The following is an 18,554-nucleotide window of genomic DNA, read 5'->3' as shown; positions in this document are numbered from 1 at the left end:
CTATCATGACAATGAGGAAACTACATGAAAATAGACATTTGTTTTCAGTTCTAAGCACTTCAAAACCTCCGCTTAGAAAAGCAATACTCAAACATGGTATTGACAACGATTTCATTAATCTAATATCTGAACTTTGTTTAAATTTAACCGAGGTTAGTGTTCAACTGCCAGAAGTAGTTAAGCAACAGGCAAAGCAAAATCGTTCCATTTTACGTACATTGGCCTCTAAAAAGAAATGAAAAATTTTTTAAAAGACGTGACTTCTTCAGGCAGGTAGTAGCTTTTTCACACTTTTACTGCCAATAATTGCAGGACTTGTAAACATTTTTCTCTAGTGATAATGGCAAAACCCTATAAATTGACTCCATTCGAACTCACTCTCTCACCCGTGGAACACTTTGTGAACAATCTGAGTAAATTCCTTGACAATGAAAATATTGATGATGATAAAAAACTGATTTTACTTCAAGATGCACTTCGCCGAGTGGACAAACACTATCGATCAAAGCCCACTGCTGCTGATCCCAAAAAAGAATCATCTCCTCAAGAGTCTCCTGCTGCTGCTGCTGCTGGAACGCAATTAAAGAAGGAGGAATTGTATTAATTTTTTTTTAAAATTTGAAATCTATTGCCCCACTAATATCGTGAACAACGTAAACGACTCCTAATCTATCTCTTGGAAAGTGATCAAATTCAAGTTGAGAGCAATGGGGAAAGGATTATAATTCAGGGCAATAGCTATAATATACTTGATTTAATTTATTACATTGTTACAAATATTGAAGGACTATTATCAGTTGAAACTAGTATATAAAACTTTCTTAATAAATTAAACTTCAACAAAAATATTATTTTAAATAGAAAAATTCGAAAAAAAATAGATGAAGGGGCATCATCATCATCATCATCAACATTAAAATATCAAGTTGAAGAAGAAGAAGATCTTAAATCAATTTTGGAAAATACTAGCACACCACTGATAGCTAGACAAAAGCGAAGACGTATCACGTCAACGTCCCCACCACCAGCAGCAGCCAGTATACAAAAGGGTAGCGGACGTTACACAACGTGTTTACATTCAAAATGGCTGAAGTTCTGAAATGTGTTTATGAAAATATTGGCGAGGCGGGGAGTTTAAGGTCCCCCACAACTCTTTCCAAAGTCACGGGTGTTCGCACTAAAAGAGTACAAGACTATCTACAAAATGAATCAAGTTACACTCTGCATAGAAATCATAGACTTCGTGCCAATCAATATCGAAAAACTAAAGCCTTTTACCCATTGGATATAATGCAAGCAGATCTCCTGACTCTAGATAAGATTCAAAGACGCCACAATACACCGTACAAGTACATTCTACTTGCAATCACTGTTTTTAGTCGCTATGCATATACTTTGCCATTGCGATCTAAGACAGGTATTGAAATTGTTCTAGCCGTTTAAATTAGTCTCTAACAGGATCCATATTAAAAAAAATCAAACGGATTATAGGAGTGTATTTGTTAATTTCCAAGTTGCAAAAGTACTAGACAAATATAGAACGATTCTCTATCATTGTCACGGCAATATAAAAGATTCAATGTATGACCTATTAATAAGAACTATTTGAATTTTACCTTCAAGATATTTTACATTGAAAAATAAATAGGCTTTTATTCATGATCTAGATAAAATCATGTTGATTTATAATCAACGACCTCATCGCTCATTGTCCAACTCTACACCAACGGAAGTTCATCATTAGGATCATAATACAATTGACACCTTTCTTAAACAGTATTCCAATGAATCAAAAGTCAAGAAGAAGAAGAAAAATAAATTCAATGTTGGTGATACTGTTCGAATTAATAGAACAACTAATGTTTTTGAAAAAGGGGAATTACTTGTGGTCCACCGAACTTTTTATAGTGGCAAAAATCCTAGACACTAAACCCATAACTTATCGCCTGCGTGATACAAAAGATGAAGAGATTCTCGGTGGATTTTATGACTATGAACTACAAAAAGTTAAAAATGCTAGTGAAATCTATCAAATTGAAAAAATATTAAAGACACGTACTCGCAGGGGTATGAAACAGTTACTTGTTCGGTGGCTAGGATACAACTCGTATTTTGATTCTTGGATCGGTGTTGAAGATATTGACAATGCCCAATGATTTCTATGTATCTTTCATGTCCAGCGTGTCCAATCCTCTCTACACTGACTTGAATAGGACAAGTGATTTTTGGACAGAAATTTCAACCTCCATCAAATTTGACAGTGCAGATGAAGTGGCTCTTGTCGACTGTATCCTCAAAAATAACTACGACATCCTGAGAAAGGATCGCGTGTCTGATATAAAAGTTATACCATTCGATTGGACTATGAATGGGTTGGGCTATGCCGACTATGAATGGGTTGAAGCACTTAAATCTAGTGAATATCCACATGTCAGATTGAAATATATTGAATATAATAATATGGGGGATTTGTGTCGTACAATCAATAGAAAAATCTCATATCGTCGGGATGGTACATTCCATTTTAATTATTCATTGGAACATGATAGGATTTACACTAGCTCACCTGTTGACACTGAAACAATTATTCTCAATGACAATTTGAGAGATGTTCTTGGCTTTAAACAGAATATGATCCATGGGAAAAATGCTGGCACCGTTTACGGGATGGATCAAGTTATTTTTGGCGATTACCCACCTGGTATCGCCTCGGACTCTTGAATATTTCTCCATGCATCCTTTGTGGAAACGTCGAGAGTCGGTAATTCAAATGTCCCCCTCATACGTGTTCTTGAACGAAAAAAAACTCATTAACTTGGTCATCACTATAATATAAAGAATCTTCAGTATGTTCCTGTAAAAACTTCATATTTGGAACTCTTTCAGTTAACACTAAGAAGTGAATTGGGTGATCCTCTAGCAATAACAAAAGGCATCGCAGTGATTACATGTCATTTTCGACCCATTGTAAACGACAACGGTACAATAACCTAAAAAATGAACAAAAGAAGAATTCCATTTGTCTGTCCCGATATCGATAGTTATCTCGGTGCTTTGAGTCCACGTCAAATATGCAATGGATTGGACTACTACAAGGGGCGTACTACGATGTCTGTCTATGGTCTTGGTAGCTGGTTTGCTAGGCTATTTCGTTCTGCACTACCCCTTGCCAGAAAATATCTTGTACCTGCTGCATCAAATTTTGCTGCTTCCACACTACAGGACTGGGGGTCGGGCAAGAATTTCAAGGAGAGTGTTAAGGACAATATTAGATCTTCAGCAAGATCCGTTGGTGAACAATTAAAATCTAGACAATCTGGGGAGGGATTGAAAAGGATGCGTTCTAGTCATTCACTCATCAGTCTCCACCCATTCAGGAATCAAAGGACCTCAACAAGGAATTTGAGAAATAAACAAACAACGACCAATAGGCAGCAGAAGAAGAAGAAGAAAAAGAAGAAGATAGTTAGATCAAAGACGGATTTCTTCTCTTAAGATGACTTATCTCCCTCACAAGGAATCATATCCATCAATCAGTTCCTCATTGAATCTATTCAATGCTGAAAATGTTGATGTCAGCGTCAAGTATGGCTACTATGAACAATTTCATCCCCAACAACCCCTATCGGAGAATACACACTTTCAAATATTTTCCAATGAAGACTATTTAATTGATTTGTCATAAACATTTATTGACTTAAATGTTGTGGTGAAGAAAAATTCAGATAATACAACTCCAAATGCCGTTGATGGTCTCACCTATGAAAACTGTATTCTGCATAATCTATTCAAACAAATTAATGTATTTATTAATGGTACTTTGGTGAGCACTAGCAATAATTTATCCAACTATTCAAGCTACATACAATTTATGATGATGACACCGAAGGTGTACAAGGAGATGAGAGGACAATCATCGGGCTATGAATATCGAGCAGGTGTTGATACTGACGGTGAGTTGACTACAGCAGTGACCCAGGAGTATCATCTAGTTGGAAAATTAAATAATGAGATAGTCAATATATCCCACAGGTTACCTAACACGGTCACGAGCGACATAAAGGGACCTCGGTCACAGGAGAATGAAAGTCTTAGTTAATCGCGACCAGAATGCCAATCGTAAACATGCAAAAAACCAACGTATCGACTACATGTCATGAATAACACAGTAATGAGATAGTGATCGGTTTAATATGACATGATCCGAACATCTTTCCCACCAATTGATCCTCTTGTCTATTCCAAACACACTACACCCCGACAATTTAACGTTTGCTTTCATAGCTCTCTTTAGTCGTATTTTATCAATGGAGAAATCCCATCAAAATTGGCGTTGGCCTGTGTGAAGAGTGGCAGCGCCGTTGGATCCTGGACTGAATCCCCCCATGATTTTAATTTTTTCGGTCTATCTAGCCTTGTGTGTAAAGTGACTGATATTCCACTGTACACTCTCTCATTTGATAAGAAATCATATAGAACTCTGTACGAGTTGACCATGCAATCCCTAGATCATGACTCTCAACTATTTGAAAATGGAATAACTGAATCAATGTTTTAAAAAAATCATGGGGTTATTGTTTTGGACTTGTCAGGCACACAGGATATGACCATAGTACGAACTGGGAATGTACGTTTAGAGTTTAAATTTGCCGATGCTCTGACTGAGAGTATCACGCTACTATCACTGAGCCAATTTGAAACCTATTGGGAAATCACACCTGACGGTAGTGTTCTACTAGACCTTGCACCATGAACACAAATCAAATAATCAATGTATTTAGTATGGACCCATACATGTCCCAATACAAGTCATATTGCATACCCTTGGACCTCATTGAAAAAATTCCAAGTGTTAACAATACCCTGATCATTTTTAAAATCATCCAGTTAACTTGGACTACCGTCAATGGTCTATGCATCGGCATCATGTAGAATACCATTGAATTTTTGTACCCTCTTGTCATCTATTATAAATTCTATACTACATACATTAATAACTGGATTTATATATGTGTGAAAACCATAATTAAATATAATCAACGAGTAAAGGATTTAAAGACTATGATATGCGGTTTTCATGCACTACTCTTTTTCATGTTCAGATGTCGTGGCTACACCTACAAGCAGTTTCTCAACATCTACGTTGACTTACCTCAATTGAACGACTTTCTAGTGGAGAATATACTTACAAGTTTATTTAATATTTATTTTAGTGCCCTGATAATAAAATGTTATAAACATGTATGTTAAATTGTTTATTAATAAAAAAATTTATATACATGATAAAAACGACTTTTCTACTCTTTAGATTTCATCCACTACTAGGTATTTGTCAACAACAACTAGTGCAGGTAGATTATTTGAATTCACAGTGTACTGATCCTGATGTAGTGCAATGTCAGGGTCACATTTTCTACAGTAGAGTGTGACTTCCCTCTTGTCATATCTCTTTGTATAGTCAATGATACTATTCGCATTCATTCTATAGAATTCACATGTTTCAATTTGCGTATTTGAAGCAATTTCACAAACAGTGTCCTCAAGTGTCGAATCACATTCTTTCACTGCCAACTAAAAATCAGTGTGCTTATAATCAAAACATCCAGTGTCTTCACAACAATGACGTAGAAACCATATTCTCTTGTTGTTCCAAAAGTTGAATCGTTGACCTGGTTCCTCCTCCCAGAACAATCTAAAACCACGACGATACCAATCTCGTAGCAATAAACTAAAATCCCGGGTAGGATTCTTTCCAATCAGACCGGGATATGTACTCTCCCATTGCTTACATTTATCATAATGACAATTGGAGCATAGGTGGCCTCTAGGATGAGAGTCACACACCTCTTCAAGACAGGAATTACAACCTTTAATTTTTACAGCATATCCTCTGTGCAATTTACACGGATTGCATAATCTACACTTTTCATCATACTCCTCAATCATTGTGCAATTCTCACATGATGACCAACTGCCCTGTGTATACATACATAATGGACATTTATGAAAAATTTTGTCATGTGTTAAAGCTCTCTCTACAAACATTAAAATTCTCTATAAACCTAAACAAATATTCCTATGTAGAGAGAGAGAGAGAGGAGTATATACTCCTAGTGAAGAAAACTTCTTATGAAAAAAAAAGTAATAAATTTCTAAAACATTACGTTTAAAAGAGAATCCCCAAAATAGGTTTTCAGCGTCGTTATAAGTACATAAATATATTTTTCAAATTAATTTTTACCAAGTCGTCTAAGCTTCATGAAATAGTTTAGTGACGGGTACTTAGTTTTAATCCTATTGACAAGTATTCCACGAAAAAACTTCTACCCTTGAATAGACAGCTCTATAAATTCGTCATCTAGAATTAAATGTTTTTCTATAAGAACTAGAGTCCTCGTGATTCGATCTGTCTATAATCTATACATTTTTTAGAGTCATAACTCTCTAAAACAAACCTTCATAATCATAATACTCACATATTTTAATAAAATTATACTATTTTATACTATAGAAAAAAAAAGAAAAAATACCAATTATTTATAAAAATTTTTATTTAAAATAATTACAATAATAATATTCACTGATGCATTTTGTTCTCATCAATATATTTCGATAGGACATCTAATGCTGACCGAAGTTTATTTATATGGAGAATATTTACTTTTCCAGCAAAACACAGCTGCTCCTCCTGCTTAAATGTGCTTAATGATATCACATATCTAGCATACATAATGTCCCATTCAAGACACATTCTACAACCAGCAATTATGTCCACAGCCACATTGTGTAATCGGATATCGTTGCTGCTGCTGCTGTCATTTCCATCATTAATCTCATATAATTTAACTTCACCACTCATTTTTTTTTCTCAACTAAGATCCTCTCAAATAAAAAACTATTCTATTTTAATTAAATTCTCTTAATAATATGAATCGTATTGAAAAACAGTCATTTTATTCAAATCCTAATAACTAATCAAGTTATACACGCTCCTCTTGGCGCAGAGTGTATTGATCCGTAACTACTAGAAAAAACCTGTTTGTACGCGAGCGTTGTAGAATTGCATGGATCTATTCTACTGGTGAGTTACAAGGTCAACCCTTAAAACGTACAGGGATTAGGAGGCACAGTTGGGGGGGGGGGCTGTTAAAGAGGCTGAGTCACAAGTTCGAACCTTAAAAAGTACAGGGATTAGGAGGCACCCTGTACGACGTGATGTGAGTATTCAGGAATTAAAAGCCTTAACACAACAATGTTCAAGAGCGGGGGGTTTGGGGGGCGGCGGCCCCCATCTTCAACTCCTGACACGATCAGCTAACAGCTAGTCAAGCAATAATAAGTAATAAACTGTACAAAAACGTGCAGAAATTATTTGAAAAAAACTACGTTTTCTAAAGAGTTAAAGAGGCCGAGTTACAAGGTCGAACCTTAAAACGTACAGGGATTAGGAGGCACAGTTGGGGGGCTGCCGCCCCCAAACTCCCGCTTTCGCAGCCTTTAAAAAAAAAAGTTTTTTAAACTGAAAGTAAGGAGCGACATTAAATCTTAAAACGAACAGAAATTATTCCGTATATGAAAGAGGCTGTGCCCTCCTCAACGCCTCGCTCTTTACGCTAAAGTTTTTATTGTTTAAAAAAAGAGTTGTGAGAAAGTCAAACTTTAGCGTAAAGAGCGAGGCGTTGAGGAGGGCACAGCCTCTTTCATATACGGAATAATTTCTGTTCGTTTTAAGATTTAATGTCGCTCCTTACTTTCAGCTTAAAAACTTTTTTTTATTTAAAGGCTGCGAAAGCGGGGGTTTGGGGGGCGGCAGCCCCCCAACTGTGCCTCCTAATCCCTGTACGTTTTAAGGTTCGACCTTGTAACTCAGCCTCTTTAACTCTTTAGAAAACGTAGTTTTTTTCAAATAATATTAAAAAAGAGGGTTTAAAAGAAAAGTAAAGAGCCATATTAAAGCCAAAGAAATTATCAAAGCCCATGGTGAATAACATTTGTATAAAAAGAACTATTTCTGGAAAAAAAATTAATTCACTTGGATTTCGCTGAATTTTTACTGGAATAAATGAGTTCGTATTGAAAATTATTGCTTCATATCAGACACTAACTACACTGAGAATTAAAAAAATAGTCAATGGTCATAGTCTGTGTCTTACCTTACACATTATTTCCCAAATTTTCACTTGCTATGTCCCCTGTCTATCAGCACTTTTGAAAGTAGCAGGTGACATTGACTTATTTGAGAATAGCTTTTGGAAATAGACTAGCTTTAATCTATTTGCTCTCCTTCAGAAATTTTTGAATATCTTCTTATGAGTGGTTTGTACTTTCAAGAAAATTTGGTCAGCGGAAGTCTCAGACAAACAGTTTTTTGAGACGATAAATTTTCCTATGCACTGCTAATTTGAATTTGAAGTTGAAAAAATGCATAATTTTTGAAGTAAAAAAATGAAGTTTTCTTGAAACTTCATTTTTTAAGTAACTTCATTTAAGGTTAAACTGTATCGCTGTCAAACTGCATCTCACAAAGCTCCAAGTTTGTAATGATTTTTGTTTGTTTTTTATTAACACACGTTTCCTCACGTTGCATCTATACTTTGACCTGCTCGTTGTTTGCTTTTGTCCTCAAGAGGGAATTTACTCAATCAAAGACAAAAGATGATCCTGTTCTGATTAGTATCTGGAAAATTACCAAAAATAGTTTCTTATCTCTTCCTTTATAAAACATTATCGTCAATTAGAAAATCAGTTAATTGTATGCCAATCACAATGACGATGCTACAATTTGGAAAAATTATTTTCCTATTCTTCATTGTTCAGTTAAATGCACAAGACATTCCAACTCTTCCTAGATCACTAGGAGATTTTGCATTTCCTCTTCCAGCATTTATGGAAATTTTCGAGGATGAAGATCCAAGTATTGGGAGTATTGAAAAACAGACTTTATACGTTTCAACATTTAATCCTGGCGCTTTCTATAAGGTATGCTTATGCATAATATTTTGATTGAGCTTTGAAGGTGATGCAGCCTTTCCGAAGGACGAGGATAAATAAAAAAAAAACCTTACGTTTTTGGAATTTCAAATTAGAACACGTGACTGAGTAAATCCAAGGACAAATATTGCTTCTTTTTTGGTTAAGTCATTTAAATATATCGGCTGCACAGAAGCATTACCTCCAAACATTATAATGATATTTATAGCCAATATTTATAATGGTTTTTACTCTGACTGTAAAAAAATTTGATTTCCAACAGAATATTTTGCTCGAATTCAAACAAGCAAAAAAAAATCGAATTTTTGTGTTGGAATTATGACTTGCTTATTGAATTAGAACCACTACTACTAACTACTAACAACTTTCCGCAGCACCAAGCCGCTTGAGACCAACCCAGCTACGCACGCTCCTTCTCCATCCCAATCTATTCAAAGCCTCCCTTTTTACACCCTCCCATGAAGTTCTCATTTCCTTTAAATCTTTCTTTATGAGGTTTTCCCACCCCATACGAGGACGACCTGCTTTCTGTTTAGCCGTAGACGGTTGGCCGAAAAGCACAATCTTCGGGAATCTGTCATCGTTGATCAGCAGAACATGCCCTAGCCACCTCAACCTTTCTTTCACTATAACCCTACAGAGGGATATTGAACCACATTTTTCGTACTGCCTATTTTTTTAAATACGTTCAGTCAGCCGGGCGTCCAGAACAATCCTTAAGCAATTTCTCTGGAAAACATCTAGCAAATCTTCATCTGCTTTTCGAAGCGCCCGCGCTTCAGAGCCGTATTTGACCGCTGTCATCACTGTAACTTCCAATATTCTATTCCTGGTTTGTAGACTTATTTTCCTATTCTCTCAAGCTTTTTTTAATTGCGCAAAAACACTGGCGGTTCTACTTTTAGCGTCTTAACTGCTTCCACCGTCTCTACTAATAATGCTACCAAGGTAAGTGAAGCTGCCCACTTGATCAATCTTTTCATTACTCAACGTTACCTTTTCATCTTCACTGATTCCTAGCCTTAGTGACTTAGTCTTCTTAATTTTAATTTCCCAACCTACTTTAACCCCTGGAACGCACAAAGCCTGAAAAAGCTCATTAATCTTGCCCACACTCTCCTCTAGAATGCTTAATTCATCAGCATAATCTAAATCGGGGAGAGTTTTTCCTCCCCATTTGATTCCGTAGTCTCCCATTGCCTTTCCTGTCCTCCTTAAAACAAAGTCCGTCAAAATAATCCATATAAAGGGGATTGAACACATCCTTGCTTAACTCCTGATTATTAAGATTTATGTACTTTTCAGTAGAAAAAATGTAATTTTCAACGTAAAGAGTTTTTATTAATCAACACGGTTTGAACTTCTACAGCAGTTTGAAGTTTCTTGAATATCATTTTAGATTTGACTATAGGACCATTGAAAGTAATATGTTCAGTGTAAGTTCAATTCAAATATTCGAATTATAGCAGAAAAAGGGGGATGCTAATTGAATTTTGAGTATAATCAATTTTAGGCGTTGAAATTCCAATTTGTTGTTGATAAACATTACCAACAATTTTTGTTGAATCTCAAATTTTTTTTTTTTTTACATTGTAGTGCATTAACTGAGATGTTTTAGTAGTTGCAAACGGGCTGCAATAATGTCTTACACCTATTACTGGCATAGTGAACCAGACCCGCCTTACGTCGTTTAGCTAGTTGTTTTCATCTTTTGTTGGAAATGTGCAATGCTTTTTTAAGTTACAGAAGTTTGTCGTTACAATGATTTACTAGTCTTTTTCAATAATACCTGAAAACTACGCCCCCGTTTTAAGACCCTAAGAAGTATTTAAGAAATTGAGCCCATTATTCAGACTTGCAAAGTGACAGCACAAGCGACACAGTCAACTAGATTAGACTCAAACTCCCTACATGGGGCAAAAAAGGCCCTAGCAGTTACTTTTATCAACTGTAAGTGGGATTCATTGAGCTCTTCTTTGGAACAGGATCACAAGAATACAGTCCTTCCCACTGAGAAGTCTGGTCTGCCACGAACAGCGGGTGCCATAATGTCAGCTGTTATTTGGTTGAATTAATTCCACCTTAAAATCATGAAATTTTTAAATTTGAAACTGCCGCCCTCCCCTACCCCCTTCCCTTCTGGTCATACAAGGTAAAAGAAAAGGGCAGAACACTGAGGCTAGCTTTAATTTCCCATCAAGTTTGTGGGGATTCGACGTTCCCTTTTAGTAGAATTTCTTTCGAAAAAACTTTTCGAAACCCCACTGGGGTCAACTCCATCTTGGACTCAGAAATGGTATGACAAGGAAATTAATCATTGCCTCTGAATAAGTTTGTTTGAGATTCACCAGTTCTTTTTTGAAGATATCCTGATAACTAGAGTTTTACTACCCCCATTTCAAAGCTAAAATTTTTAATTCCCCAAGGACCAAACTGGAACATTATCTGTCATCAAGTTTGGTTGGGGTTTAATGGTATCTTCTGGTAGATATGCAGGTTGAAAAATTCAAGGATTGCACCTACAGAGGTAGGATTGTTTTTGGACCCTGAAAAGGTACAACGCAGAAATTAGCTTTCAATTTTGAACAAACTTTTGTTAAAATCCATAAAACCATTTGAATTGTTTTTTTTTGTTACAACAGCCTATCCACATCTCCTATTACTCACAGCGGTAGAATCAGTTCTAGACGTGAAAGAGCGCAAACAGGATACCAGCACTAATTTACAACACCTTTTTTTTATGTCTGGTAATTCATCCTGGTGTAGGCCATGATGACAAGAATGAAGGGGCCCACTTCCTCGATTAAGGCCAGACCAGGTACGCATCTCCAAAAGGTGGACCCCTCTATATCTTTCAGTAAGGTCTTTCTCTCATCATGCTTGTTTGAGATCCGACAAGGCGACAGCTAATTCTGCTAGATGTTCTGCAGATGAAAATTTAGAGAACGCCCCCCTCTGCAAAGATAATATTGCACCCTTATCAAAAAGAGCATCTAGGACACTAACACTCACACCCCTTTGAATTCGGCTAGGACTTCACGTCTCCTTTCGATAGACGTGCTGATGACAAGAATTTAGGAAATCCCCCGTACCTGCCCCGAAAAGGTTGGGTGGCCTAGAATCCTAAAAAGTTCATATTCATTGGAATTTAGGCTCAGAGATCGGTTAGATAAGGAGGAAATACTTAGCCATAATTCAGAGATTCAGATCGACAGCCGGTACTGTTGATAAGCCATAATTAGCCGGGATTCAGATCGACATTCAGTACTGTTGACCGTATTTTTACTTTGGATGTATTGAGAAGGAAATATGCTAGAGGAAAAAATGATCGGCTATTCATAGCCTTTTTAAACCTGAAAAGTGCTTTTGACTCGGTAAATAGGAGGTTATTAATTGAAAGTCTGTTAGAAATGGGTTTGCCGTCTTAGTTTGTAGCAATAATAGCAGATATGTATCGGAGGGTGAATTTTGTTTTGAAGGTTATGGGAAATTTGTCTAGGGTGGTTACGTCTCATGTGGGTGTGTACAAGTATGTACAAGTATGTACAAGTATCTCCTAAGCTTTTCTCCTTGTTTGTTAATGATTTATATAGGTTTATGAAAAATAATGGAGCCCCTTATGTATCTTTGGATTGGTTTATGCTATAATGCATGTTATTCGCAGATGACATAGTTCTAGTGGCGGATAGCAGAGATAATCTTCAGAAGCAATTAGGTGCAATGAAAAATTATTTAGAAAAGAAGGATTTAGAATTGAACGCTAAGAAATCAGTAGTATTAGTATTTAGGAGTAAAGCAGATGTTGATTCAGAGGCTCATTTTAATTTTGGAGGAAAGGTCTTAGAGGCTAAAGAAGAATTTGTTTATTTGGGTGTTAAGTTTAGTGAATTAAGGGGGATGTCTAGGCATGCAGAAGATTGTAATTTAAGGGGTAATAGGCTAATAAATATGCTTTTGAGAAGTAATTTAAATCATCTAGCCAACATGAGGATCCAGAAAAGTTTTTTTCAAACAAAAGTAGCTTCTAGTCTACATTGGGGCTCTGAGGTTTGGGGTTTTGCTAATTCAGCTAAGCTAGAAGTAGTTTTGCTAAGATATTGTGAGAGAATTTTAGGCTTGAGGGATTCATTTAGTTTAGTGGTACTGAAAGGAGATTTGGGGCTTTTCTCTTTAAGGAGTGTTAGATTGGTTAGAATGGTAAAATTCTGGGAGAAGTTAATTAGGTTATCTAGAGTTCGGCTTCTTAAGTCAGCTTATTTGGAGAGCTTGAAGGACGGTAGACATGATTCATGGTCAAATCAGGTAAAAAAAAATACTGGACCTTTGTGGACTTTCGGAGATGTGGGATGAAGGAAAAGGCCCAAGGGGTGAAACCGTGTCCGTATGGAAGGAAGTCCAGCAAACCCTAAATGACCAAGAAATCCAAGAGTGGCAAGCTCATAAGGACCAATCTATGTCTTTGAAGTTTTACTCCCAAGCCAAAGACGGTTGAAGGGAGGAGGTTTATTTTAAATTTGGGTTGAATAAAGAGGATTTGAAGAATTTGTTGTTGGTAAGAGGGGATAGTTTGGATTTAGGTGAGAGAAGGAAATTTTTGGGAAAGTTTAGCCTGGCGACTGGCCCTTATTTTTGCCCAATGAGTGGATGTGTGAATGAGACCTTCTTTCATTTTGTATCCGAGTGTGAAGAGCTGTCTGAGCTGCAGAATGAATGTTTTGGATGAGTTTTTGAGAGTGAATGCTGGTTAATTGAGCGGATGGCTAAGATGAACGAATATGCTATTAAACAATGGTGTAAGTTTCTTCGTTTAGGGATTAAACACAGGGAATCATGTTTGAGGAGATTGCTTGTTACGGTTTTTTGGAATTGGATTTTAATATTATTGGTGATTGTTGGTTAAAATGTTGAACTTCGGTGTGTTTCTTTTTTTTGTTGTTTTGTTGTTCTTTTTTCTTTTTCTTTTTGGATTTCATTACCTAAATTTGTATTTTGTTCCTGAGCTTTGTTTGTAGACTGTATTATGTATTGCTATAGCCCGCAGGCTTTTTGCAATGAATCTTATCTTATCTTATAGAATACTAGCACTTAGTCTCCACTGAATATGCTTGAGATATAAGAATACTTTCTATAAAATATATTTGCCACAAGATATACGAATCTTCTTTTATTCTTCCGCCCCCCCTCCCCGGGTTAATTTGGTCTTAGTCTTAAAAAAGTCTGACGTATCGTATCAAATGTTACCTTTTGTCAAAGTTCGATTCCACATGGATGTCCAAAAAGTAAAATTAGAAGGGTTACTCTTCACTAAATAAAAAGACTGAATTAGAAGTTCAGTTGAGGTTTGATAACATCTTAAGCTAAATTTTTTGATTATAAGAATTTAGGAATTCCCCTCGCTCTTCTAAGTTTTCACATTCCCAGTAGAGGTAATATTCCGTCCAAATACTCCAGAGGCCAAAAAAAAGTTTTACTACATATCTATTTTGATCGAGATATGACAACTCCTTCTGGTAGATGTGCAGATAGTGTAATTTCAAAACCCCTCTTTCCCATTCTCCAATGAGTTAATTTGCTGTTGGACTTATTCTAGCCTACCTATTTTGGCCCATGCCTGGTATCCAATTGAAATTTCCAGAAACTTAGAAGTTTCATAAAAAATGATTGGGAATTAGAAGTTTTATACTGAAGTATTTAAAATAATTTTCTAGAGTTTTCGAAGATTTAAACAATTTTAGGTATTAGGGTTTGAAGTAATAACATTATGTTTATATAATTCAAGCGTTATTCGATCAGTATGAAGTTTGTTTTTGGGATTTGGGCAGTTTTGTCTTGTTTTTTGTTTTTACTATTTAGTAGAGTAGAAAAAAACATGTAATTCCCGGAGAACTTCTAGAAATTTTGCCACTTTCTGCTGAAATTTTCTTCTCTTTTCATGACTCGTACACCAAATTTCTATTTATTATCGTTGTCGAAGAACCCACTGCTATTTCTCTAAAATTATAGGAGCCTCCGTAGCAAAACGAGAGATTCAGTTTTGGGGTCTTTTCTTTGAGAATTTTGTTTTCCAAACTCACTTTTCTGGACTTGATCAACTCTAATAAAACAATTCTAAATTTTTATTTTGTTAGCCTAATGAAGTGTCAACTCCGCCTGAGCTTTGGAAAGATACCTCAGTAATTTGTTCAGGAAATGTATATAAAGGAAGTTAAAAAAACACATCTGGTGATACATCATTGAGTGCCAATATAAGTCATTATAATGACTGATGATGGATAAGTTCATTTTTAAATCAATTTTTATTTCAGACGGACCCAGTGTATTACTTGAGGGCTCCTGGTTTGTATCTCAACAATGTTTCAAGCTGGGAGCTTGTTGAGCTAGACAACTCTGCGTACTGGCCAAATAACCCAGACATCCTTCCATGTAAGTTTAAAAAATTGAAACTTATTAAAAGCAAATATTCATCCTTTTAGAATATATAAGAGTGAAAAAAAAAAATTGTCAGTAAAGTGCAATTTATGTTCTAGCCTCGGTAAGGAATATGGGTTTTGAGCCTTACACATGTTAGTTTCTGCTCGTTTTGAGCTTGACTCGGTTATTCATTGTAAATTCTGTTCGTTTTGGGTTTAACTTATTTATCAATGTTGATTTGTGGCAGTTTTACGCTTTGTATATTATTTGATTTTATTTTTGCTCACTTTTGGCTTAATGGAGTTCTTTACTTTTCTTTGAAAAACTTACTTTGTGGAAAAAGTTTAAAAAAATTAATTTCTGTTCGTTTTATATTGACATAGTCTTTTAAGGAAAAAAGAAAATAATAGTTTAATTTTATTTTCGGTTTTTCTTTAAGAATTTGTAGTTTGGCCAAGGGACGGTAAGTTTTCTATATAGGGCTTTCGGACAAGGTGGTTCTAATAGTGTACTTCTTGTTTTGATCTGACTTTATATTTAGGAGTTATAGATTATTATGTTTCTTAGTATTGAACGTGATCGTCTCTTACTAGGTTGCTGGCTACCGGTGCAACCCGGATACGAGAAAAATCAATCCCTTTGTATCTTTTCAACATATTGTAAACAGTAGCCTATTCAATGTGATTATATGGAACTTGTTTTTCATAAATCTCCGATGGCACAATGGCAAGCATACTATTGGTTAGGATAGCTGCCATTTGTCAAGATTGGCAATAATAATGCTGTTTTTAGTAAAATTTAAATAAAAAAAGTTTTTAATTTAATTAAATTTAGTTTTTTGATTAAAAAAGCACTCGAACTTTTAGTTTCCGTTCGAAGGAGACCTCTTGCGACATTCTAGGGCCACTGGGTCGATACGATTACCTCTATAAAAAAAAACAAAAAAAAACAAATAAACACGCAACCGTGATCTTTCTTATGGCAAAAAATACAAAATTCACTCCGAAAGTAAGGTTCTCTGATACGCTGTATCTGATGGTGTGGTTTTCATTAAGATTCTATGACTTTTAGGGTGTGTTTTCTCCTTTTTTGAAAGTAAGGCAAATTTTCTCAGGCTCGTCACTTTTGATGGGTAAGATTAAACTTGATGAAACTTTAGATATTTAAATCAGCATAAAAACCCGATGCTTTTAATGTATCTATTGGTATCAAATTTGTGTTTTTTAGAATTTCGGTTACTATTGAGACAAGTCGCTCTTATACTATACAGTTCATTACCACGAACTGTTTGAAAATCAAAAGATAAAAAGAGGACAGATCGACTTCAAAGGTGTCAGCATTCTCGACTTGCAAAGACAGTGGGCTAATTATCTTTCCTTTATCTGTAATTTCTTTAATCTAAACGAACGTCTGTGTAAAGTACACGTTTCTTTCAAAAAAAAAAAAAAAAAAAAAAATCAATCGAAAGTAAGGAGTATCATTAATACTTAAAACGAACATAAGCTATCCTGTCTTAAAGATTTTTGTCTTAAAGATTTTTGACAATTCGCCATAAATCGCGAAAGACTCTTTCTCAAATTATTTCTGAATAATCCTAAGTCAAAAGGGGAGCTGTATGGCCATACGCGGGTAAGGGTCTAATAACTGAAGGGTGCACTGGCCCAAGAATTATAGTTAGGGCTCTCCAATCATAAAAATTAAAAGTTTTTGCATTCTGTGTACAGCCTACCTAAAGTGTTTTGAATTTGGAAATATAGATCAAAACTTTTGCCCCCCCCCATTTTAATTTGCAAACTCAAAACTCTTTTAAATCTGAATTTAGATTATGCTATATAGAGAAGTGCAAATTGGAGCAAAGGCAGGAGGCCTTTATTTCCCCCTAGATATCATTCTCCCTCAAAATTTCGAAAAATATCTTTTTCTGCAGCTTCATTTCAAATTAAGCAAAAAATCCTTGCTCTCCCCCCACATATCTTAGCAAAATGGCACCCCTGGTTGTATGTTCACTTTTCTATTGAAAAAACAAAAAACAAAAACGAATACACACAAAAAAAGACGTTAACATGAGTTTGGTTAGGGACTGGCCCAAGAGCCTCACCTATTATGGTACTCCTATCCTGGAAATTAAGATTTCCCGTGTCTCTGATTTTGACCAGGTGTACTATGCCCACTTTTCAAATAAAATACATCAGTAAAGCTTCTGTTTTATACGGTTATTTGTATAATTTGGGTTTCTCATCATGGGAGTGCAATTGTCCTGTTTTGCTTGACGGCTTAGTTTTTATTTGTGGCCACATGGACCTGCGGGGACGGCTGAGTTCACATGGTTTGTTGATGGGACGTCATATTACAATTCCATCAACTAGGTCTTTCCCAACTTTGCTTAACCATATGTTGCACATGATGACACGGGGGTGAAAAAAAAAATACACGAGAAAACAACATTGTTTACTAAGTCAACGCTGTTGCGTTGAATGTGTTTATGCTTTTCTAAAAGCACCGCTACCAAAATACTTGTATGTGTATTTCATTCGTTTTTTTAACATTTCTTATATATTTACTCATATTAATATATATTCATCGTACTCACATCTTTTCCAGCCTCTGTTGTTGGCTTCGAAGGAGTTGTGTGGACATCTGGGTTTTTAGTCCCTTCTAAAACTGATGGAAAGTTACAATTATACAATCGACATGACTTATCGGCACCCGCAATCAATATCGCCAGTGCAGACGTAAGTTTATGCTTCATCCACATAGATAGTTACTGGTGATGATATAATTAATGAAAACTTTCGTTTATTTTTTGGAAAATAGAGCATGGTTGCCGTACAGCGATGTAATTGACCTCAAGAATATTAGAAGTGCTTTTGTAATTTTCCTCATTTGAGTTGCGGTTCGAATCATGGAAATTGAAAGAGATAAAAATTATAACCTTTTTCTGATGCGAGATCTTCTCACAAATTTTGCAAAAGTTCTAGTACTTTTTCAAATAATGAAAATCGTATTTCAAGGCCTATTAATTACTATAAAATAAAAAAACGAAACATTTTTAAGTCCGCAGTCAACTTCTTAGCGGCCATAAATCATAGGCAGCGCAATAGCGCTGCCTAGATAATGACCGACGTTGGCACAATGAATTATTTATTTATTTT

General features: G+C 35.6%; 1 protein-coding gene across 1 annotated transcript in view; it reads left to right on the top strand.

Annotated features, from left to right (window-relative positions):
* The first annotated feature begins 8,765 nt into the window (after nucleotides 1–8,765).
* The window catches only part of LOC148945325 (uncharacterized), a 102,404-nt gene continuing 92,615 nt past the window's right edge, over nucleotides 8,766–18,554 (top strand). The window contains exons 1-3 of the mRNA XM_089098529.1: nucleotides 8,766–8,979; nucleotides 15,297–15,414; nucleotides 18,004–18,134. Coding sequence (XP_088954655.1) covers nucleotides 8,767–8,979; nucleotides 15,297–15,414; nucleotides 18,004–18,134 — 462 coding nt within the window. The 5' untranslated portion in view covers nucleotide 8,766. The remainder of the gene's footprint in view (nucleotides 8,980–15,296; nucleotides 15,415–18,003; nucleotides 18,135–18,554) is intronic.

This window comes from Artemia sp. Qi Xiang Cuo, chromosome 13, assembly GCF_049724085.1.
Source record: "Artemia sp. Qi Xiang Cuo chromosome 13, ASM4972408v1, whole genome shotgun sequence".
Lineage (NCBI taxonomy): Eukaryota > Metazoa > Arthropoda > Branchiopoda > Anostraca > Artemiidae > Artemia > Artemia sp. Qi Xiang Cuo.
The sequence above is the reverse complement of the archived record's forward strand: the minus strand, read 5'-3'. Positions and strand labels throughout refer to the sequence as shown.